The 26216-nt window shown below is 41.8% G+C and overlaps 1 protein-coding gene across 1 annotated transcript; it reads right to left on the minus strand.

The window, feature by feature from the left end:
- Positions 1-345: 345 nt before the first annotated feature.
- Positions 346-25969, minus strand: LOC124053216 (cytohesin-3-like). The gene is made up of 13 exons (XM_046378245.1): positions 25585-25969; positions 13989-14071; positions 13666-13730; positions 12467-12533; positions 12202-12320; positions 9745-9825; positions 9500-9612; positions 7512-7660; positions 7262-7373; positions 4289-4365; positions 2605-2676; positions 2318-2472; positions 346-926 (listed from the first exon to the last, which is right to left on the minus strand). Exons 1-13 carry the CDS (start codon positions 25601-25603, stop codon positions 854-856), a joined length of 1185 nt encoding a protein of 394 aa, XP_046234201.1. The 5' UTR covers positions 25604-25969; the 3' UTR covers positions 346-853.
- Positions 25970-26216: the final 247 nt, after the last annotated feature.

The following is a 26216-nucleotide window of genomic DNA, read 5'->3' on the forward strand; positions in this document are numbered from 1 at the left end:
CCTGCATCAATTTCTTTGCCTTCAAAGAAGAAATAAGGGAGCATACTGGAAATACAAAAAGTATATGAGCCTAAGTTTCATTTTCTACAATACATCAGTGTGTTTGCATATACAGATACAGTCAGTTCATGGCTAATAATCAGACCAGCTGATTTCTAAGCTTGAGGCTTTCTGTAGTTTACAAGACACTACAAAACATTGGTAGGTGTTGGCAGTTGTCAAAGGACGCGTGAGGTGAAAATAAGAAAATGTTGACTGGCATCTGGCGGTCTTGCTAACACAGCAGACAACACACCTAGCAAGCCGGTCTTGGTAATAGGAATGCCATAAGGACATTCAAATTTTCAAATCCTCTCACTGCATGGGTTTTCTGGCAGAAAGCCTTCAGAAAGCTTAAATCTCCCATTACCACTGCCCATAAGCAGTAAGGTAGGTTTAATTCCTTGTAAGTCCAGCAGAGGGCAATCTTGTCACAGCCACACAGTGCCAAAGGCTTTTTCAAGGCTGCTGTCCCTTTGTTTATTTGTTGTCATCCAGCGAGGTAAATGTTTTTCTCATCTATGTAAAGTTTCATCCAAATATCACACCAGTGTCAAAGTCTTTGTTGGATTAAATAAAACCTTCACATCAACCAAGAACTGAGGTGCAGACAATCTTCAGGTGGAAATAAACTTGGTCCATTTCAGCCTGAAAAAAAACTTCCCACCTGTGTCTGCTGCTTGTCCTCCAGCCCTGAAAGAACAAATAGGAGGCCTTCATGACCCCTACAACACACACATACACACACACAGACGAGGCCTTTGCTGGTCACAGACATGGTGGCGATGCAGGTGTGGTTGACGGTGGACGGTCATCATTTCTTACTGGCTATCCTCCGCTTCCTGGTGGCCAGCATGTCGTAGAAAGGATCCCTGCTGATGCTCGCTCTGTGGAAAGAGATGAAAGAACGAATTACTGATCAACCATTTCTAACTGTTTATGTCAGCGTTAGATACACTGTTTAAACTAGTGTATACAGGACCGATTTGACAAGTAAAAAAATGCACAAAGCTGTAGAGAGAAAAAAACATAAGCAATCAATTTTTGAAGTTTAGATAAATTTGGATGTACATATTTTTGGAAATATGCCAGTAAAGTACCTAATTTTGTACTTAAGCATAGTACAGATTTACTTAGATTGATTCACTGCTGACAGGAATAACGCTGAGTAACCTGCTGCTTTCTCAGCAGCAGAACAATGAACACACTGAGACCACCGGTGTTACATACACATAACGGGGACAACAAGAGCGGAGGTTGGACCAGATGAGTCAGGTGGGACAGTGTGTATTCGCTGTGTGTGTGTGTGTGTGTTTGCATGTGTGTGTGAATCTGCTGACCACACAACAGTCTGCCGCCCCAGCAGCTGAGTCAAGTGAGAGTGTGTTTGAGGCAGCACAGCTCTGTCTTGCTGACTCCAGTCTGTGACAGGAAGACACTTTACAAAGTGCAACTGGACTAAAACACCAAGAGACTCCTGGTTCACATTTGTTCTTGTAGACTAAAAGCACTCCAAGGCCTGCAACAGGAGTGTAAAACATGTAATACAGCTTATGTCATCTGAAGGTCAATTGGCTAAATCTTCCAAACTGAGAGAAACGACCACCTCTCTTCCCTTTCTACTCACTTTAATTGTACATGAAGCAGACGCACTCAGATTTCCAGTAACTTAGCAGAGAAAATCCATCACTTTCATTAAAGGATACACACTTGTCAATACTAAGTGGTTTTTTAATATCATTAGAGCATGGAAGCTTTGTGTAATATGATTTCTGCTGTGATATTGATCATATTTGTTGGTGAAGCTGCAGCTGAGTGGATGATAAGCAGCAAACTCATCAATTACCCACTGGGTCCAATTTACTGCTGCCTACCTTCACTCTCCTTTGGTTAACAAGGGATATGACAGATCAGGTGAGCCCAGCAAGGCATAGTGGCTGAGTAGGTGTGTGTGTGTGTGTGTTTTTCTTTGCTTGCAGGGTCCTAATCAAAAGGGAAGTGAGCTTATCCAGCAGGGCAGAAATCACCACTGAGTGTTATCTGTGTGGAAGTGTGAGAAACAGAGTCAAGTTTAGTCACCAGCCTGTGTGTGTGTGTCTGTGTGTGTGTGTTGCTGCTCTGCACATTTCTGATTAAGCTCACAGCTCTGTGTGTAAGTGTGTGCACTGGGGTCTCACAGTCAAGGTCAGACATGAGAATGTGTCACATGGGAGCAGCCCGGTGTTGGCTAAGTGCCCTCTCAGTGTAAATGGATCCACACTAACACGACATCTCTTACTTGATGGATTTGATCCACTCCTCTTTCTCCTCCGGCGTGGGGGCTGATATCCTGTACACTACATGGTTGCCCTCCACGACCCGCCCGTCCGCCTCTGTCTTGCAGGCCTTGATCACCTGACCTTTGTGGTTGGGGTTGTAGAGCTCAAAGCAGTTCTGGGGAGACACCAGGAGGCAAAAATAAAATCTCCGAGAAAATACGAGTTTTGTTTCACACAAAGTTTATGTTGTCTGTGTGAATTTAAAGGAAATAAAGATGGATTCAGAGTGTCTGGTGTTGCTCCTTACAGGTTTCCTGGGCTCGTCCACCTCTCTGATACTGAGGTTCTCTAGGGGAATAATCCCACGAGGCTCTTTATCCTGGAAACACACACATATTAAGACAACAGTAAGCATCAACAAGTCACTCATTCAGTGTGTACACACATAGGGACAGGGACAAGGGCAAAGGCAGTATGTCATGAGGAAATGATCCAGCCTATATAATATCACATATCACCACCAGATCAACATTTCAATAGTTCAATCAAATAACATTTTTATGCTGCAAGCAGCACCTTCAATTTCCACTGCAGGAAAACTGAATATTTTGTCACCTTAACACACTGAGTCTGAAAGAAGCAAGTAAAAATCAAGGTGGTGATAATAGCACGCTGGAGGTTTTTATTCATCCTGGTCATGTAGGGGACAGCACCCGAGGGGGACGTAACACTACACCTTCCATCCTCCAGTGACTGCTATTCTGTCTGCAGGGCCAGATGTGAAGGGCTTTTTTGTATGTGGATGGGTTTGGGGGGGCGTGGGGACCTTGAGGAACAGCCCCGTGGCCCACTTGTCATCTTTCTGCTAATGATGGGGCGCAGCGGGGGGGAGGAAATGCCCCGGGACGGCTGGCTGTGTGTGTGCCTTTTAGACTGTGTGTGCGTGCATGTGTGTGTGTCTTCACTGCAGTGTGTGCTTGTGTGTGCTTTTTTTTGGGGGGGGGGGGGTGTTCTCAGAAATGGGGATCCTGAGGTGAAGTGTGGGGTGACAGGCAATGAGTTGGGGGAGGCACTTGGCTTGCGGCTTAGCGGTGCCAGATGTGTGCCGTAGACATTGCAGATGTTTCCCATGATGCCTCATGTTAATTGCTGGAGTGAGGTTCATTTAGGTCAAAGGGGCTGCATCTGTTAAAGAGGCAGAGCTGGAAGGCAAAGACCTCTGTTTTAATTCTGCATGCGTGTGTGTGTGTGTGTGTGTGTGTGTGTTGAAGTTTGTGAGGGAGACACACATTTCATGTAATTTTTGTTTCCACTTTACTTAAACATCACACATCAGCTATTTCACTCATACTAGACTACCAATGAATTAAATATTTTAAAATGTGAAACGGCATCTGTTGCGAGTTTTAAAGAAATAATTTGGTCAGCAGGCTGTTAGCTTAGCTCAGCATAACATCAAGAGATGTACAAAACTGTGCAAAAACCAGCGTGTAAGCAGCAAATTTTGGTTTGAAGTGGCGATATATCCTGGACAATTTCTTGAGTGAGTTGGCCAGGCAATCAGTGGGTACTACAGCCAAGCAATGGTGTGGCACATGACCCTTATAAAACCCTCAAATTGTTGTTTTCACAGTTAGATTTTTTGACAGATTACACAACCAACATACAGTGTGTTAATTAGCGAACTTAACAGATGCAGGTAAACATCAGCTTAGTTTCATATTTAGTGTAGAAATTTGAGAGTGGTTTCAATCTTCTTATCTTACTGTGTAAATAAAACAAAAAAGCAAATGTTCTAAAATGCTAAACTATTCCTTTAAGACAGACTGCAATCAAATCTGTTTCTTTTCTGCAAAAAAATAAATATTTGTGTAATATGCATTCTAGTAAGCAACAGAAGAACTCAGATTAGGTTTCAAAACGACAGTCATGCGTGTATGATGGCCTATACTCCATTCTGACACACATGAGCACACATCAGTGTGACTTACTGTTGTGTATTCAAAGTAATAAAGGCAGTTGTCAGTCAGAATGAACCACCGTCTCTTCCACGTCTTCACCCTGCCACCTGCGGAGAGAAACACACGACATTTGAGTCCAAGCTGAAGAGGTGTTGGCGTTTGTGCATGCAGTGGCTAACCTGCAGGAGACCTCGGCTCCACGTGCCACATCTGGTTCTGATCATCAGCTCTCTGCATTATTAGGCTCAATCAGAGGCTGGATACTCCCTCCAGCACCCCCTTCCAGTCTCAGGAGATGGGTGCCTGGGGGCTCTGCAGGCGAGCGCAGAGGAAGGGGGGTGGCTGGCTTATGAAAACTGTTATCAGACATGTACATACTACATATGTGTGACAACTAAAGCAGGTGTGAGTACAAGTAAACATCTGAGTGTAGGAATTACATATAATGATATGTAAAATATAAGCATACAACAGGCACAAAGTCTCCATCTGCCTCCATCATCAGATAAGAGCAGATTATTGGGATTACTGGATTTTCTGTTCATTACAGTATCAGTGATGCAATGAGTAATTTACCTTTGTAATCAAAGGAACATATCGTGGCTGATGTCAATGTACAGTCTGCAATATGTGCACCATAATAACATGTTTGCTGACTTCACAGAATGAGCACAAAGCCGCCGTTACTGATGTAATCAATATGTAATGTTCACTTGACCCAGATTTTCATTCTATACTGCTAGCTAGAGTAAAATCCAACATCTACATTATGTATGAGCACTGTTTACTTTCATATGCACCTTCTGCGTTTTACTCACGCAAATGAAACAAGCACAGTAAATACGGTCTACTATTGGTGGTTACATATGAAATGGATAAAAGTTTCACCTCGGCTACAGTCAACTCAGATGACAGTTTAGACAGCTGTTTATCCTCTTAGCCATATGTTTAATTTTATCCTCAAAACTGGACACTTGTTATGGATTTCTGTTGCAGGACCTTCCATGCTTGCACTGTTCTAATGCAAACAAGTCACTCATTTGTTTGTTTATTGACACTCCAGAGAGGTCAAGGAAACATTAGAAGACTTAAAACTGTGTGGTGGTTTAAAGCCTTGTATTATTGAACAAAATAAAAAGGTTTCCCATGATTGTAGTTTAGTGAAAAGGTTATTTGTTGGATGGGGTATCAGCAGAGGTAGTAGGACGGTAGGATGATGATGGATTCAGGCATTAGCAGTAGGCTCAGTCTTGGTTAACAGAAGTGCTAAAACTGCTAAAATTAGCATGGAATTCCCTAATGGGGAATATTTGACCTAAAATGATGTGGCAAGTGCAGCCGGTGGGATAGAGAGCAAAGGAGAGAGTAAGAGGGATCTTTACAAGGAGAAAAGAAGCAGCAGCAGTGTAGGGTTCAGGAGAAGAAGAATGAAAACAGACTTCACTGGATGACCAGCAACACAAGAGGTGCACATTCCCACAGCACAGACTCCAGCAGCTCATTCACTAAAGCTCGAGCATGACTGCGTGCTCTGGCTGAGAGCTACACAGGAGCTGTAGGACACGTTCAGGGGTCTCTGTTGGTACAGTGTAGGGCCGCAACAAACGATTCAGTTCATTATCAGTCCAACTGCTGATCATTTTCACAAGTAATCAGTTGTATAAAATGATTTTCCAGATTCCAAACTGATACCTTCAAATTGCTTCTCTCGTTCCACCAGGAGTCCAAAGTCCCAGCGCTCTTCATTTATTATCATAAATGACAAAGAAAAGCAGCAAATCCTTTCATTTAAGAAGCTGGAACTGAATAATAAAGGGGATGTTGCAAGTGATACTATGCTACATAAACTGTTATCATTTATGCAAAGGCTTCTTGGAATAAAAATTTGTACTCTGCATGTGCACCAACTGAGACGTGCCCTGCGCATCATCCAGCCTCCTCCAGAGCTACAGAAGGAGTGCAGCCAATCCCTGCGACCTCCAACTCACCCTGGCAGTGAACGATATAACCCATCACCTCATGATGCGGTTTTTATTTGCTCAAAACGATAACGGCAGCCAATGCATGAGGGTACTCTGTAGTGAACTGTGAGGATGGAGGAAGGAGCGTTACCTACCTCCTAATACATAGATTTAAGAAGGAACAGCCATCACAGAACAGAATGAAAGAACGAAACAAAAGGTGAAAGGGTGAAAGGTTAGAGAGAGGTGAAGTAACAAAAAATACAGAAGGACTTTGAAGAATACAACTAACACAAAAATCACCATGCCAGAGAGCTGGAGAAAGAGAAGTTAGAAGTGTAATCACAAAAAGGAGCATGCTCTAAGTGCGAGCGGAGACAATACGTGACAAAACAAAGAGGATGAAGGGCAAAGAGACAAAGGACACCTTGATCTCCTTGCATCCTTGTCTAGCTCCATCATAAAGGTGCACAGTTTTTGAGCTAAAATGGGCTTCCAGAAATCATGAGCTAACTAAAATCTTTGTAGTGCTAATGTTGCTACTAACACTACAAGTCATCTGTGCACTAATACCAGTTTCTTGAGAGGAATCAACTTAACTTAATTACATCTCAAATGATGCTGCAGGATTGGTGACTACTTTCACTCAGGCTTTTGTCAAAATGGACTGTGTATTGATTGCAGCAGTTTTACTGAAATGAAATTTACCTTAAATCCTTATAAATTTGGTATTAGCATCAGCTCACATCCGTCAGAATACATTTTGCATCATCTGTTAGTGAAAATGTAGGCCTTAATGTTAAATTTTAAAAAACTAGTAGAAGTAGGTTTTCAGCTATTTTCAGTATGTTTGGCCAAAACACCTTCCTCCAACATGGCCACCTGAAAGCTCATTAGAAACACAAATAAACAAAGCACAAAAAAAAAAACACTCACCACAAGCAAAATGATGGACAGTGTTTCTAGTGACAACTGATGCTAAGGTTCTCCTGACATAGGTAAACACAATCAAGGTAAATATAGTAACTCAAAATGCACATACCAAGCTTCAAGAGCCAGCCTTCTCTGTCAGGGTTGAAGAAAGTGTGTGTCAGATCATTCCCATCATCCTCTGGGATTTTGAAGGGCTCATTTTTGATGCTGTCGTAAAGGTTCTGCAGGCAGTGGCGAAAAACTTTTAATCAAAAAGGCAAACAGTTGAGGAAATGCTTCTCTTGGATGGAGTAGGTGTGACAGAATGGTCACGGAGATCAATCATCAAACATGCACGCTCATTATAGAGAAATCCTCACCCTGAGAAGCTCCTCTGGCAGATCTCCTCCTTCATTGATGCCTCTGTTCATAGAGATAAATCGCTCCACAGGCGGCTTGTCTCTGACGTTAGGGTTATGTAGGCTGGTGTTCAGCATGATGATAGCAAATGAAAGCACGTAGCAGGTATCTGCATCAGTAAGGGAATCAGATAGGTTACAAAAGTGTATACATGTCCTGCTCAAGAGAACCCATTTATACCTGGCATCAACATGAAATTTGTATTTGGATATCTATATATCTATAGCATTTATCACAACTAGATCGCTTCTTACTACCACATATAAATGAGATACAATTAATTATGCAACACAGAGCACTACGTGTAACGAACAACAATTAACAGACAATGACATGAGCTGCCAACAAGGTCAAAAATAGGACATAATTTCCAATTATTGGCCTATTATATCAACTCCCTTTAATTTTTCACTTCTTGCACATATTGCCATTTGTAATAGGTAATAAGTCATTGGCAGTCAAAAGACTGTGATTTAGTCTCTATTTTTCTAGTGCACCAATTGTGGAAACCCAGATTTTTTAATAGTAATTTTTAATTTATACTGTGTTTGAAAAAAATGTGTGCGGAATAAGTGAGAGAAAAAGTGGAGGGCAGGCAGGGCTTTAATTTCTCTACTGTGTGTTAATGTTTGGACACATGGGCCACTGGCTGTCTGTAAATGAATCATTCATTCCTCTCTGTCTGTCTCCTCTCGCTGACACACTTTGATCCTGGCTGTCCTGTGCCGCCTATTGTCTGCCTGCTAACACACACTCTCTATAAAAAATAGAGGAGCTTGGCACACTGTGAGCACACTGGGGCAAGAGATGTTGGCAACTGCCAGAGGAATGTCACTGTAATCAAAAAATTAATGAGCATGATGAAGCACTGAGAGAAACGGCTGGTCGTTCCCTTGGTAATTAAAGATTCCTGATCATTTTAAGGCTTTTATGGGCTCAGTGTGCAGTTACTGCTACACACATGGCTCTAAAGCTGCCATTCTGCCCTGCACCCACAACAGTCACACATGCACGTCAGCCTATGCACTGAATGTGTAAAGCTTTTTTACATCACAGTTATCGCATATGTGCTGATTATTTAAACATTTAAACAAAGTCCAACAACTCCTTTCGCTTTAGCATAAGAGGAGTTTGTCATCAGGAAAGCATCTGAAAACATTAAAATACAGCATGAAGGACAGTGACAATGTTAGTAGCTACTTTTTTATCTTTTTCTTCAGTCTCTCTTCCAAACTTAGAGTCAACTGAATGGTGTGCAGGCACTGTTTGAACAGAGACAAATGGAAACCAGGAAGAAGGACACAACTTGGAGTATTTCCTCCACGGGAACAAATGCACACTCAACGATCTTATACACAAAAGGTTGCTCTACAATGTCTTCAATTATTTAGGGACTGTTGTAGTTGTAAGGCTTTGTTTATTACAAGACCATGTATCACTCAGCCTGGTTGAGTCTCTCTGAATAATGCATGTCCCCTGTTGGTTGCTGGTTGTTGCCAACTCTTGTGGCTTAATGATTGACATGCATTAAAAAAAAAAACCCAAAACATCACTGAATGCATCCTGGACCTTGAGGCAGTGCCTCTATTAGCACATTAGGCCAATGCATTAACTTTGTCCCATATATGGATTTCACAATTTAGTCATACAGTCAACTTGACTATTGTTCATCAATGATTACCGCTCGACCAAAAGTACTTATCTTTTACTGTTTCCATGGGCTAGATGGAAACATTAGCTCAAAGTAATGAATTAAATGATTAGCTAAGATTATTAAATGCTTGGCTAAAAATATTGGATAGATTATTGGTACTGAAATAGTTAAATGAATTGGATAAAAAAAATATATATATATGAAAAAAAATATGGACAAATGTAAATGTCAACAGATAATGAATAATAAAGGGGCTGTGGAGTTTACATGATAGCAGCCTACTTTGTGTCTCACCTGTCGATTGGAAGACTCCAGGGTTGCACTGGCAGTACCGCGAGGCAAACGCCTCCATCATACGGTCGATCTTCTGGGCTTCACCTGGCAAACGGAAACTCCACAGGAACTGCCTATAATTAGAGGGAGAAGTGGGAGGTTTACTTTGTGATGCCACAGTGAGTCAGTGTGCATAGGACATAGTCATTACTGTAACTATCATAACATTTTTGTGCTAAGTTGTTTGGGTTAATCATTCTGCTGACCGTAGTGCCTGGACGAGGTTGAGGTCTGCAAATTCATGCAGCTCCACAAATGCCTGCAGCACCTTGATGTTGAAGTCATCCCTGGTGGAAAAAAAAAGCAACGATGAGGAAAAACTGGATTTCCAATACTATTCTATCTCTAATCCATTGTTTTCCTTTTTTGAAAGAAGAAGAAGACCATCCAGGCGATATCAAAACACCTCAGAGAAGATTTAAGATAACTGAACACAATGTGAACCCAGAAGACAGGGTGGGGAAAACCATATTTCCTCCGTGAAAGCATTTTTCAACCTGAATTCCTGTTTTTCAGCATTCCTGTCATGTTTATGCCCTTATTCATACCGGGCGCTGAGTGTGGAGTCTGGAAGCAATTTAAACAGCTGGCCAGTGCTGAGTGTTTCTCCACCCTGAGGGGGGGGGAAACCATGTGTTTCACTGACCAAAAACAGCTAAAACTGAACCCACACAAGCTCCTATTTGTCAGAGGTTTGTTTGGCCATCAGATGGGCTTTTGGCGGAAAAGTCAACAGTTGGTCTCAGGCTGTGGTCACAGCTTCTCTGATCCTGTTTGTTGTACATCAGGGTCCATGATCCCAATCCTGTATCATCTTTATGTTGTGTATTGTTCAAATGGAACCAGGAATTTTCAGACTTAGCGTTTTGTGTTTTTTGTGGAAAGACACAGGAAAGGTTGAGAAGAGTACAGAGAATTTTGGCTTACATGAAACAAACAATAAACTTGTACTGCAAAAACATTAGTGGATTATTTGAACTAAGATTTGTGGGCTTTTCCTCTCCACTGGGTGTTTGTGACTGCACTGAACCTCATACTGCTGTCTACAGTCAAATTAATCCCATGCTGTGAGGTTTATACATAAGATTATTGCTATAAATACATTTATTACAAGAGACACCTGAATGTGGTTTACTGTTTGTAGAAAATGAAATAAATATTGCATACTTATATACCTGTCTCAGTGTTATAACAGTGGGTGTATTGTGTGTGACAACCAAAGCAATGAGAAGGTCTGGTAGCATAAAATTAAGAATCAATCACCCATTTAGTCTGCATCCATCTCCCACTATTCATTATCCTTCTGGCTATTTTTCTCTTGCACCCCCTCTCTCTTTTTCCCTCCTGTTGTCCCTTATCTTCATCTCCTTCTCTGCTCAGCATGTAATGATAGGTTTCTGCTCCTTGCATAGACTCAATTAGTATAATTACTGAGAGTAAACTCTCAGCACATGTTTAGTGTGATTTCCACTGGGTAGGTGGCCTTTTTGATGATCTTCTCTGTGACTAAAGCCTATTGCTAACAAGAGGAGTCCCCAGAGTCCCCATCCCCAGCCATCAGCCCATTCACAGAGGCTGTTTATGTGTGTGTTTTTTCACTGTTTCTGACACTGTTCATCTGTCTACAGATGTACAATCAGCGCCTGTACTCAGGTAAAGTGAAGGCAGTTGCTGATGTGACTTCCTGGAAAGAAGAAGTTAAGAGAATGCAGCAATTATTAAGACTTTTCTTATGATGACATGTCCAGAACATCAGAACCAGCAGTTCTGCATTTAATCAAGGTCTCTTTTATAAGACTACATCCTTTAGCCAAACAAGTTTTTCTATGCCAGGAAACAAAATGACATTAAACTTGGCTTGTACACACAGGAAAAACAGTGGGTTTGTGACCAACACAAAGCACCAAAATGAGCTTCAGTTGTGTCAGTGTTTGGAGGGCAGTCAGCCAAACATACAGACTCACTCACTCTACCCCTGGATCACATTTTCTCCTGTGACATGTGCAGTGCTAATCATTCACTTTGTGGCGTTGTTTCTGTTCTACAATTCTCAGAGATAACATGTCAATCAGAGAGTGCAGCTTACCTGTGATGCTTTTTTAATTGAGATTGAGATAAGGGGCTGAGCCCAACACTTGAAAAACAGCCCCATTCCAATATTTTTGTCTAAATAGTGTATATAAAGGGTACGATACGTGTTGCACATGCTTAAACTCAAAACAATCTTTAATTTAAAATAGCTTTTTCAGATGAGGTATTTCACAGATACGAGTGTAACAAAGCCATGTGTCTGTGCCCAATAAATTTGGGACACTAAGCCTTTGACGTGCACTCATATATCTCTAATCTCTATCTAATCTCACCTTTAGATAACACCATCCATCTCGCTAGCTGTAGACTTCCCTTCTACTTCATTATCCAACAGTCTGGCCTGAAATGTGAGCAGCTGGATGGCCTTTTTACTGCCAGTTATAAATCCACATGGGTGGACTATGACAACAACACACCCACTCTAACTCAAAGATTCATGTTGGGGGGTCAATCACGTTCTCCCTCTTTAATCAATAAATCCAGCCCATAATTCCCTTCTCTAATCATAGCAGGAGCATGAATCTCATGTAAAGAGGACTTTCTCCTGCAGCCTGATGGATGCTCTGTCTCACCGCTCGCCTAAGTAGTCTCCGATGACGGTCTTGTTGAGGCCCTCGCCTTTATAGAGGAACTGGGCGATGTCTTCGGGAGTGTGCTGAAGGAGGTCATTCTCCAGCAGGAACTGGATTCCCTAAGGAGGAAAAAGAGAAAACAGAATGGCTTTCTGACTCAGTTGAGAAGGGATGCTGGAAAATGACAGTCTCTGAAAGTCATGAAGGCTACCAAGATATCAGAGGCTGTGTTGGTTGATGATGAAAATATGAGGATGTGCAGTACCTTCTTTGGATCCATATTGAATTTCTTCCTGCCCATGGCGATCTGTTTGTTTCTCTGAGATGTTTTACTGCAATGCAGGAAGAGAAATGTAGAGATTAAATTCAGCTATTCTAATTATTATTTACCCTAAGCAACACTAAAAATAACAGACTGTCAAGTAGCTCAATGTCAAATATAACAATATTTTTTATTTATAGTCGCAACTGAAAACGTTATTTCCTGCCACATCTGTTCTACCCATTATGTGTGTATATGCTCGAGTCTTATCTGAAAAAACACACACATTACACACACAAAAACTACAAAAAACTCTGTCAACAGAGTTCATCTGTGTGTGTGTGTGAGTGTGAGTGTGTAATGCAGATGATGCAGTGACAGATGAGAGCACAAAGCAGATATGACCTCAGTGACAGACGGCCACCCTGTTTATGTATGAAGAACATGCCTGATTGATTTATACTGGGCACACAGTACGCTGCACATTGACTGTCTTTGTTTGTTTTACGCAGCTGTTGGACCAAGTCTAACATTTTGCCAAACAATAGGTGTAATAACTGTTATAATATTTTATCCATACAAACAATCAGGCAGATATAGCAGCCTGATATTGTTATCACATAAAGCCCTTGGCATATGTCGTTCAAAACAAAAAAAAAGGCCTTTGCAAATCATCTGTCTTTGACATCTCTGCCAGGACATGAAAAACCTAAACTGATATAGACCCACAAGTCTGTCTATCTATGACTCCAGGTTAAGAAAAAACCCCCAAAACAAACAGGATCTGTGTTATTTAGGACTGAAAAGGTCATTGAAATTTGGGATTTTAAGTAACTTGAGGGGCACTTTACATTTTACAAATTCATGTTAGCAGTGGATGACCCTTTAGTAAAGCATCTTTGATTTGCTTTTAGAGATCAGCTATACATAATACACAATACATTTAGAAACATTTTTCGTTGCTGCCTGTGCACAGAAGACTTAGAATCAGCCTTTAGGCTACCACACAGAGAAACTACAAGACACACTATTCTCTAAATGAATAATAAAATATCACTGAACTAATATGTGGTAATATATCCAAATTACCAAAATAGACATACCCATCTATATATTTTTTTTTCAAGCCAAAAAGCTCATTGAAATGCTATATTACATACATCATATGCACAACCTCCAGCCTCTTAGCTTTGCTCACTTACCTTTCTCCAACACACGTCAGTTGCTCGATCTCCGTCATGACCTCAGCTATCTCAAACTTCAACCTCTGAGAGATAAGAGTGAAACATGTCACAGTGGGTTTCTTCCACTAGGTTAAATCAGGAACGACAGAGAATGGACCCAGTGGAAAATACATAACTTTTGGGGAGCAAGAAAGATGTACTGTAGGGAATTTGCATTACTTACAGTATGCAAATACAGTGCAACAGCAGATAGGCTGAACATGAATAAACTGTATTCAGAAATAATTCTAAGTTTCAGTTGACTGTATGTACTTTATGGGCTTATTTGCTTGAACACACACCTCAATATCATCAAGCAGCTCTCGCTTCCTGCGTCGAATGTTTGACAGCTCATCCCTCTCCTCCAGGGACAGATCCTCAGGAACTGAAACACATGATGGAGGAACCAGTTCACATCACTATACCCTCTCAACTCCCCGCAGATGAGAGAAAAAAGAGGTGAGCCCTAAAAACAAGCTATGATGGAGTTCACAACCAGACATGGATAATCAAAAAGGAGCCATCCTCTTCATACAGTGACGGGACTGCTTCTGCACTGGCTCTTTCACCCTTCAGCTGGAATAATACATGTTAGGAGCCTACACGTTCATCTTAATTAAGCAGAGACAGAGAGAAGGCGAAGGGTCTTAATTATTCCACTTGAAAGTGTTTTGCCCCCTCCCTCCTTCTCCACTTTGCTCTGGGGAAAATTCTATTAATAAAACTAATCCAGATTACGTTTTCTTTCATTAAAAGTGAATTTGGTAATTTAACGTGGCCTACGACCCTGATCCCCTGGCTGCAAGGATTTCAGAGCTCCAGGCAGAAATGAGCAAGAGGAGGGGATGACTCGTTTTCTGCTGGGTGTTTCCTCCCCCTTGTTCTTCACTCTTGTCTTTCTGTCTCAGTCTTGTTTTTCAGTCTTTTATTCCGCTCCACTCTCTATCTCTGTTTCACCCACGCACATTTTATTTCTCAATTTTCTTCATCTTTCTGAAGCACAGAGAGCCTGTGCCAATCTTGCTTCATTAAGCCAGCTTAGAGGCAGAAAACGCAAATCTCTCAACAGGAAAATGGCACATCTAATATCACAGCCGTCGCTTTGTGCCTACATGTTTCTAAAGGAGAGACGAAAAAAAAAATAACATCACTTGCTATTTTCCCTTGCTGGCGGGAAGTAGCGCCAATTAAAGCAAAACAAGGTCACTGGGCTCAAGAGAAAGCATTCAGCCCAATTTTAATTCAACAGCTTGTAAAAGAGTTGCATTCAGGGGAGTCAAGTATTGTTGTAGACGGTATTCACATTAACACTGAGACAAAAAGAGCTTCCTAACCTATTTGGTAAATCCTGAAGCACTGTGATGAGGGTCAGGTACAGACAGGCAGAAAGAGCAGAGGGATTTCCTTTGTTTTTAAAAGATGAGAGAGAGCTATAATCACACATTGTCTCAGTATGAGTATGAACATAAAGATGTTAATTAGCGTTTCTAACCTCGGGCAACCTCACAAAACTTATGTAATACAACTGTGAGTAAGTGCATTTAATCAAGCTCTAAAGCGATTTAGCAATCTGAAAAAAGTTTCAAGCCTGTTTGACACAATTCTTTAAAGTTCAACATCAACATCAACATCAGTTCAACATTGAGAAATCGTCTAACTTCCTTTCTTGCTGAGAGTTATGAAAAGACTGGCACCACTCTTATATCTGTCTGGTATATATAAGCCATTTGGTTTAGCATAAGGACTAGAAAGGGGGAAAGTGCATGGCTCTCTTGTAATCTGTGATTTACAGCTGCTTCATATTCTATTAGTTTTGAACTGTTGTTCAGACAAAAAAGTTGGGTGATTTGAAAATGTTAATTTGTGATAGACATTTTATATTACATCTGACATAGAAAAAAAACAACCCTGTCACAGCAATAATATTAGAATTGGAATATTTTTTTGTCTTTGTGAATATGTTGCAGGGGGGGGAGGTGATGTTCCAGCAGCAGACTGTTCCATGTTCCATTGGCCTGAGGCATGCATTAGCTAATGGCTGCAACAACATGCATGATTACAATCTTGATTCATTACAAATCTAATGAAAAGCAGAGAAGGCTCCCTTTAATAAAAGCCTACCACCATTAATGGCAAAGCATTTCCATTATCCTTCAATCCACATTTCTCTTATTGGATCTACTGTATTTCAAACCACACATTTGATAATAGAGAGGACTATAAACCTTTGGAAATGTCCCTGTTCCAGTGGATAATCTTGTTTAGTGGTGAGGGCTCCTCTACAGAGGTGGTCCACCAATTACATTATTAACACACTTCCCCCTGTGACCTTCTATGACTCACTCAGAAAATGAGCTTAGAGTCTTCAGCAAGCGCAGAGGGAGTCGTGGGGCCAGAGGTGGTTGTCGCCTCCATGTTGGCTAAAACCAAACACAGCCACACTTATGGTGTGAGTCATTGTCTAATAGTAAACAATTGAGCTTGCAATATTGTTCAGTCACAGTGTAGCTGTAGTTGGTGAGGCACTGAATTTGTGTGACAGCTAAAAGTGCAGAGGACTAGACTTGAATCACATTTTAACCTCTGTGACTCTTAAAACAAATCTACCATATGAAAGCTGAGAAATCCACTGTGTCTGGCGATGGGGCAAAAGGGTCCAAAGGGTTTAAATTCCAACATGTTCCCCACAGAACAAGAGGCTCCAATAATTTTCCCCCTAAAAAGAAAATCCCCGAAATCTACTTTTAGGACTAAATCCCCTGCTGCTCTTCACACTCAAAACTAACAACCGTCCCTGGCCACCCACTGAAACCAGAGGCTTTGATGGCATTTAAACTAATGCTGGGATGCTTTGGCATGCACAAGCTCCACACCACCTACATCAGCCTTCAGTTTCATAACTTACATGTTTAAGCAATTTATTAGAGTAGACAGGCATAGAGAAAAAAATTTCCAGGCCTTCAGGACTGATTCAAGAACTCCACTAAAACCAGTATCCATTCCAGTTGCACGGGAACACAGCAAGGTACCCAGACCACATGTAGCTCAGAGTGAAAATCCCACGCTCACTTAACACTGGCTGCAGTCCCAGTTTTCACTGACTCGTGTGAGTGAGAGAGGATTTGTCCAGATCTGCTGGCTTTAAACTAGTGATTTTACCCACTGTAATGTCTTTTAAAGTGGTTGAGCTTCATAAAAAGATAACCCTGTTACCCTGGTTGGCCTGGCAGCACGCTGTGACACATGTAATGAAGCAGAAAGGCAAGGGAAACTTCCTCTGGATCTAGACTCTAATCTGAAACCCACCGCTCCCAATCCCTCTAACTGTGCACGATGACATGCTCTGCCTTAAAGCCCAGGACATATATGAAGACAGACAGACGTGTGGATAGAATTGCACATGAGCACATACCCACCAAGGCCAGCTGGTGCTAATCCCACACACACACCCTCCCCGCCGCCCTGTAAGCCTGACATGAATCTGTTAGATCGGAAGTGTGATGCATAACAGCGTATACACAGATGTTGCCGCCGACCAGCCACTGCCTTTAACCTACTTTGCATCAGTGATGCTGGATAAAATAATTTGACACAGTAGCAGTAGAGGTTAGTGTGACTGTCTGCAGAGGCGCTTTGGCTCTGAGTCACAGAGGAAGGGACCTCAGCACAAAGGCCACTGTGAGGAGAAGGAGGTTATGATACAGAGGGTAAAAGGCCACGCACAGAGATGTCGACATGCACGTGCTGTGTAGCAATATAGTGAAATTGAAATTTCAGTGTTCTGTCCCAGAAACATGAAAACCCCATTCAAAATCCCGTTGACATTCCCAAGGAACAAAACCTCCACAGCACGTCACGTGGTTCACCCCATATGCCTGGATGAGGACAGTACACATTGTTATGTTGTTGTTCATCAAATCTGTATGGATTTAGATGTCTTGAATGAACTGCATATAAAAGCAAGAGCCTTGAACATTACAGGGCTGTGACTAGTTCAGACATTTATAACAGGACAGAGTGAGCAGTAGACATTTTCCAAGAGCAGATATTACAGCTGACCATTAGGGGAAATGACATATGGATATGGAAGAAACCAAGCTTCCACATATGCAAATTTTCAATTTTTAACGGTATGGTAAGTTTCGATATATTGCTGTTCAACTTTGCATGTACTGTAGTAGAGGCTCTTATGTCTAAAGTAAAGTTTTGTCAATTGATTAATTCATTGTTTGGTCCATTAAATGATGGAAAACATAAACGCATAGGATACAGAAAAGACATAAATTGGTTAGGAATTGTTCATTTTTTTTGGTATTTTTGCTTGAAAAATTACTGAAATGAATAATTGCTTATAAAAATATATGCCAGTTTTTGTTCTGTTGACCAAATATTTGAAAATAAAACAATAAACTGACTAGTCGCTTATTGCATGGCAAATGTCCCTTTAATTGCAAAGCACTTCACACACAAGACACCAAAGTGTTCCACAGCACAGAAAAAAAAAAATAAAGACAGAAGAAAGAATAGTCCTGGGCGTTGCGTGAGAAAAGAGACTTGGGAGCTAATATGGCTTCTACTTTTTAAATACTGCTGGGGTCATGAAGAGAATCTGGGGCTCGGGGAGCTGAAGAGCCCTCACACTGATTGCTCTGGTTAATCTGCAGTTTTGGGGAGGGACCTCCTGCTGTGAGTGCATTTGTGCGAGATTGTGGCTGCATAGGAGGTGGTCTGCACACGAAGTCCTCCTTATATCACACATCTGCTCAACATCAGCACTATGTCAACACTGGATTCGATGAACACTGCTAGTAGAATCTGAAGGGTTTCCAATGCCATATGCTGGCGGCCAAAGTAACCATAATCTGATGATTTGATCAGCCTGAGAATGAATTAGATGGATGCTGTTTCTTCTGGCATCCAGACAGGATGAGGGGCTTTCACAGACTGTGTGCAGTCCAAGAAGCTCCCTGGTCATTCAGCACAACTGAACTCAGATGATCATCCAGGTTTAAAACACAAAGAGTGAAGCTGTAAAAGCATCTCAGTTAAGATTTTACACTTTTGTTTTCTTATAGGACTTAAATATCTAAAATTCAACAAAAAGGGGCTGAATACTAGTGTTAACCGCTTGTTAGTTCAAGTCTCCTAGCAGTCTCTACATCTAGTTCACATTACTTTCAATTCTGCCCAGTAATCCAGACTACAGGCTGTTAATTGTTTTTATGATGCATTCATGTAGTGAAAACCTCATGTTGTTTTGACTTGGGAGTGTTGGCAGCTTCATTCTGCTACAATTCTCCCCCTCAGGATGAACTGTAGCAAAATTTTTATCTCTCCAATAATTTGCTTGTGGCTGAATATTAGAAAAACTGACATTCATCTCTTTGGTGTTAAGCAGTACATTTTAGCATTCTTGTTATAATATTTTTTTTTTAATAATTCTAAAATTCAAGCTTCACAGAGTCCAGACCCTGACCCAGAAATTATTCTGGCCTTAACAAACAAGGACAGTTTGAAAGGCAACAGTCAGGAAATCTGAGGGATTATTTCCTGACAGACACTGACGGTGCTTCCTGCAGGTGTCAGGTGATTGACAGGAAGCAGAATGAATATAATGATTTATCTGATGTGAACACACTCACCTCCATCACAGTGACGCATATCATGCTTGGCAGCAGTTCTGAAATCTGTATTGTGTGCTTTTTATTCTATACACACACAACAGTGAGTGAAGAGGAAAGAACGTTTTGATATCTGCAATGATGTTGACTGTGGCTGTGTGCGGATGATTGGCACTAACTTCAGACCTTTCAGTGCGCAGCTCTGTTGAGCAGGACGTGTAGCAGCGTCGGCCTCCAGCCTGTTTGGAGGTTCAGGATGTCCCTGTGATGCTTGTGTGTCTGCCTGCAAAAACACTGACTTTGGCGGACCTCCCTGATCCCACTCGCAGGGAGACCAGAGCTACCTTTGATCAAACCAACGGAAACCACCCTCAAAGTTCCGCCAATAGGTCTGTCTTGGTGTTGCCTCTATGCTCAGTATAGCTCCTTAAAGATGGATCTCATTAAATATCAGACTTTCCTATGGCTACCTGCTGGATCAACAACGTTCCATTAAAAGAGGCCTTGTTCTCGCTAAGTATATATGAAACAGAAGAGAAAAAAAAGTGCAGGAAATGAAAACGGGCCAGGACATGCTATTAAGGTGAGAACGAACTGCATGTTGGTCTCCATTCCTACTGAGGCAGAAGCCAAGAAACACACATTTACCCTCTTTGAACGCCCCTTCGCTCCACCTCCTCCCTGATCATTTCTGCATAGTCAGTTGGTCCCAGTTACTCCTTAACCCTCCTTTCACTGAAATTAGGTATGGATTACTCAAACACAGTGCATCTGTGCTGCCCTTAATGTCTGTCTGTATTCCTCCTGACTCTCGCTCATCTAATTTGCCTTTCCTTTTGTCTCCCATCTGCTCTCTGCCTCGCACTTAAAGGGCTTCCCCTCTCGACAGCTCAGAGCAATAACTCCAGGCAAAGAGTACATCTATTCACAACAGCAGAAATGTTACCTTACTGACTAACTGCTACGCTGTCTCTCTCTCTCTCCCCCCCCCCCCAACACACACACATATATATATATATATTACCATGGTAATGGGAACATGTCAGAAAGCCTCCCCTAGCTTTTCCTTAATCAGGTCCATATGTAGTCGTCTCTCTCACCACTTAAATAGTGCAGTTTGTTACAAGCTCTGGTTCAATCCCTGCACATCACGCGCCAGCCCTGTCTGTGTTTGTGTATTTGTCTTGTTGCATGTGGGTATAATGCACTGTATGTTTAATCTTCTAATGTTGCACCACAAAACCCATAATCTTGGCAGTCAAAATGAATTTCTGTTCTTTCCAAATCTCTCTCTTAAGCCTTTCAACAACACAGCCAGTCTGCCGGGTCAACCAATGAGATTGTAAAGAGTACATTTTTTCATTTTAGCACTTTTTTTTCTGACATCTTTGTGAAGTATGATGAAGATACACACAAGAGACATATTTTGTCTAAACCTTTGCAGACTTTAATTTCAGGCTACTGAGGTGATGCAGGAAATTTGTAAGTAGTGAATTCAATGCACCCCTGTGTTTTTATAGGAGAAATTCTTTCTGCTTGCCAGGTGAATAAAACAGATGTAAAGTATGAAAGACATTCACATAAAAGCAAAGCTTTTTAAAGTTTTTAAAGCTAAAGACACACTTATAAATCAAGTGTTCAGTAGTCTGATAAAGCCAAAGATGTTTTGCTGACTATCACAAAAGACTAGAAAAACTAAAAAATATTCACATTCGAGAGACTGGCACTAATGATTTTGTCTTAAAAACAATTGTTCAAGCAAAATAACCAAGACAGTTTGAGATTCATTTTCTGTTTATCAACTAATAGACTAATCGTTTCATGTAATTTAGCTACGAGCAGACTCCACATGCAAGCACGTCTACAGATGCAGATACACAGATGTTCTGCTGCTGTCTAACTGTTCAACACCAACCACTTACACTAAGCCAGCTAGCCTCCCAGGGCGAAGTCTAGCGAGAAAGCAGCCACAGCTCGCCTCAAGTGACTGTCTGATGTCCTCCCACACACTCACCCTTCGGCCACAACAAAGACCATACCCTAATCACACCAACTTCCCCTCCTTAGCAACTAATCTTCTACAGTACTAGACTCCAAAAAAATTAAACAGTATGTTGATTCAGGCTTCCCAAAAGCCACTTTAGGTTGGGTTTCATGCCTGCTGGGGTGAACATGATATTAAACAATTGCACGCAGTCAGATGTCCATTAATTTTGAGGAGCAGACTGAAAAAAGACGCAGGGGAAGAAAGGCACCATTTTCTTTCTGAGAGAGATATTTCATTGCAAGAGAAGTCCAATCAGAGTTCCAAGTTAAGCATTTATGATTGTGCACAAAGGCACCGCCGTGTGTGCACCATTAAAAGGACCGTACGGACGAAAGAGACGCGCTGCAGTCGGATACCATTTGTTATTTTAGCGCACACTGACGCATTCTGTCCAAGGAGAGTAAGAAGAATTGAAGGAAAAGACTTTCCCATACAACTTTTCCTACGATCAGACAGACAGAAGAGTGTTGATTGACACAGCGGGGTTATCACAGCTCTTGCACAGGAAATATGGTCGAGGAAACGTCACGGGATCCCAAAAACACAGCATATTTTGTGGCGTCTCAACCTTCAAACACGAGACATGCTCTGTTTAAGAGCCTCAGTGGTCCTTAGACATTTTTATTCAGGTGCCAGGAATTTTTTAAAGGTGAACTCTATCATTTCCAGGGTTTTAATACCCCTGCCTCCCAAATCAGCCGTCTGCTCAGCCTGTATTAATCCCCTTGAGTGAAGCATCATGAAGCTGCTATAAAAAAGAGAAAATACAAAAAAGCCAAGTGTTAAAATTCATGGCGTCCATCCAGCCGTTCACCGAACTGCTTTTCAGCCAATTTCTGCTTCTGTGTTCTTTCCACTTCTCCATCCAGCTATACGATGTTGCTAAAAACAGACACATGAGTAACAAAAACAGGATTTCGAGCCTGTTGCTTATTTTCATCCATTCTAAGGCCAGGCCCTGTCTGTTTTGTGGCATGTTAACTGAGCAGAGAAGCGCCAGCTCTGATTAGTGAGCACAGTAAACATGTACTAATGAATCCCAGTCTATTGCTGAGTCCCACAAATAGTTTTACTCAGTGTGTAGCTAAGTTTAACTAACTTTAGCTGATGTACCTCACTGAAATGATCTGATGGCTCATGATCTGCTGGCTCATTGTCATATCATACCAATAGTCTCCTTTCTACATTCACCTTGAGAGGGCTTACCTAAACCTGAAGAGTCTGAAACAGTTTAAATCTGCTTTTTTTGAGCAACAAGTTATAAACACAACCCTGAAATATTATCCCCCTGTAAAGCTGCTGTACATGTTAGCAAACAGTGCCTTACTTACAAAGGTCCTTTCGTCTCTGTCTCTGTCTCAACCACCCCCTAAGAGAGGTACCTGTCTCTCTAGCTGCCAAATGCTCCACTATATTCACCAACTAGTCCCTAACTAACAGGCAGCAGATATCAACTTATTTCTGGAAGTAGCTGTCTGCTGCATCTGCAGACAAGTCTATTGATAGCGGTGAGCCAGTACAGTAACATTGTGGGCAGCGCTTGAGTGCCAGCACTACCACATACCTGCCCACTCTGAGCACTGGTTGTGGGCCTTAAAACCAAATCAATAAGTTAAAAGATGATCAAATGCTTCTTAGATCTGAAAGGAATTGCAGAATTGCTTATCCTCTCACTACAAGCGACCTCATTCATATTACAGGTAGTCATTTGATCCATTAATAATCTTTGATGCACACTTGTAATCTACAAAAGGTCTCTCAGTTCAGAAACTTCACCGCCTCTTCCTCAGCTCAGGTCCCTGGATAATCAGTAACTCTTATCACCGAAGTGCAGCTCCCCAGCTCAACTTCATGAGAGGTGGCTCATGCGGGTCACAGCTGCTGTACACCATTTATTAATCCTAAAGAGTATCATGACATCTGGTGACTCTTTTGTCTGTTGTCCTGAGTTTGGTTCACTGGTGCAGAACAAATTATAGCCCCAGTTTTGAACATATGCTGTACAGTTTGCCTGCGTACTGCACATGCAGGCGTGACAGCATTGTGCCTAATGTACACACGAGGATAATGTGTACATTTTCTGGCATGCAAAAAGGCATCTCAGAGCTCTAAAACACAGCTTGTCATTGGATGGATTCACAGCCACTGAGGTGAAAGGTCCCAGGAAATGGCATCTTTGACATCAACTTTAGTGCACTGTCTTACGATTTTTGCAGGTATGTCCCAGTTTTGGCCCCAGTCGTGAATGCTTTAATCTGCTAGATGAAGGCGTAGCTCCGTGACTGGTGGAGACAAATTTAGAACCAAGTGGCTGTACGTGAAACCAGTGAATACAGGCGTGCATGTGAACAATGTTAAGTGATGTGTGCAACACGGTGAGAGGCAACAAGAGTGTGAGTGAGCAAATGAGAGCAATTTGCACAGTACAGTACATAATCTCTCTGAGCTCTGGTGTCATTTGTTTCCAGGCCGATCACAGACACTGTGCCTCTGCTGCTCTCTGACTTCCTGTCACATGATTCAGCAACCGGTATCTCTTTGACCAGCCTCATGTGATTATCTCATTCTTGAGGGGACACTTTATGGTTACAGTGAGTCCACATGGTTTAAGATACAAAGAGAAGCAACAGTTAGACCGTGATGACACACTAAAACCTCTCTCCAGAGAGAAAAGATGATTCTTCCCCTCCTGGATCACAAATATGCTCAGTCTATCTCATGGTAATTTGTCCAGTAGACCTTTAAATCTGTTGTGTCCAATTTCTGCCAAAAGTTGGAACTAGAGAGGGAAAGGTCACCAAAATCCTGTGGGGGACCATGAATAAACACAGCAAAATGTATTGAAATCCTCCCAAAATATCTATATAATGGTTACAGAAAGACATGAACAATTATATCTATTTAGGAAGTAGGCTCTGTTACTACGCCATAGTCCCTGTACACAAAAGTATAAATCAAGATCCATAAAATGGGTCAAAACTGGTGAATTCCCACTTCCATTCAAAGTCAGGCTGTTCAGACATGAGAATAACATGGGGGACAAAAAGTGGAAGTCCAGATGAGGGTTTCTCCTGGCTCCTCTAATCTCTCACCGTTTAACTGACAAACTGCTATCAGGCTATAGACATTTGTTTACACTACACCGGCTTGAAGGCCTGCGACTCTGCAAGGCGGTTTAGATTATCTGCTCAGAAACATACTGCATGCGTTTCAACACCATCATATAATAACTGATGTGAGACCCCGAGCTGCAGCTGCCATGTGAGCAGTAATCCGAGGTGGACATGCCGCTGCACAGGTTCAGCTCAGCTCATTCAGCTTCATCACTAAATCATACAGTTGGGCCTGTGGCACTAAGTACTCTTGGTTCAGCTGATTTACTTCTGATTGTTTTGATATTTAGTATTGGGTAATTAAAGTAAAGTGTGACTTTAGCATACTTATACTCCAGCAGCAGTATCACTATAACTGGTTTCTTTATTCAACTGAATCATTTTATTGTCTTTTTTGGTTGGTATTTTGCAATATCTAAAATAAACCATATCATTCAAATCCAATATTTTTTTTTTTTGCACAATTTGCTGTATTTGTAGTAAGCAAAAGATGTCACCATAATTTTTGTGGTTTAATCTCCTGTGATAAAACTATACAGCTCAAATATCGCTATAGGGACTTGTTTATCGTAGACTGTTTTCTGTTTCTTTAAAGCTATACTGTAGGTCCTGCCATAGGGCTAACCTCTACATGGAAGGCTGCCAGTCAGATATCTTATCAATTTCCACCAGCTTATGAGCTTCAAACACGGCGATAGTGAGAACATCTTCAAAGCCTTACAGCAAGACATCAAACAGAGGGGAAAAAGGTCCATGCATAATAAATTTGCAGTATTTCAGCTGTTTTTTTGTCTGTGTTGTTTGTAATTCCATGACTTCAGCGTTTCTTGACACGTTTCTGTAGAACAACCAGACTCTTTCCCACCCGCGAACCAACCGAGCTGCACTGTATTTCGGAGGAATGCTCCTTTAATGCCAGGTTTTTATATCATGACAACCGACTCCGGTTGTTTTTCTCTAAGTAGGTACGCAAACAAACAACCTACAGCATCCTGATTCTGTGATGCCTCCGTGTCTCCTGACTCACACACATCCATCCACGCCGTCCATGCATCTCTGCACACGGGCTGAGGAGGGAGATAGGAACACGGTGTGGGGAGAGGAAAAACAGCCTTACCATGATTGTCTTCATCCATATCGACTGAAGCAGTGACAGGGCAGTCCGTCAGAAGGTGCGTCCGACTGAAACCTCAAGGAAGATGAATGCTGCGGACAGATTTGTCGGAGGAATTTGTCTTTGATTTCTGCGCTGACACACAGGCGAAGCCGGCGTGTTGACAAGCAGATGGGGGGAAGTGGAGTCGGGCGCAGATGTCAGCGGTGAAATTAATGGGAATAAGAGAGAGAGGGAAAAGAAACCGCGAGTCTGGATGTGAATTAAGGATCCCGTTCCTTAATTATAGGAGGGACGTTTTAGAGGTGGCTGACCGCGATGTGAGCGACGGCGGCTCTGCTTCTCTCTCTCTGCTCCATCCTCAGCTGCTCCGTCTGCATTCACGTTAGCTACACCGCAACCAGAGCGACGTCATCAAGCCCCGCCCCTGCTAACGACACCCCCACCTCCACACACACACACACACACGCATAAAGTACCGGTAGAAGCTACAATTTGAGCTTAGAAAATATCAGCCATGCCTAAGTTTGTTTGTTCCATAAACGCACCCAAACTGCTCTCATCCAACAGATAAATTGCCCTCTACAATGACCGAATGTGCAAAAAAGAAAGTGTTCTTCCAAGGGAGAAAACTA

Source organism: Scatophagus argus, chromosome 21 (genome assembly GCF_020382885.2).
Source record: "Scatophagus argus isolate fScaArg1 chromosome 21, fScaArg1.pri, whole genome shotgun sequence".
In the NCBI taxonomy this organism is placed as follows: Eukaryota; Metazoa; Chordata; class Actinopteri; family Scatophagidae; genus Scatophagus; species Scatophagus argus.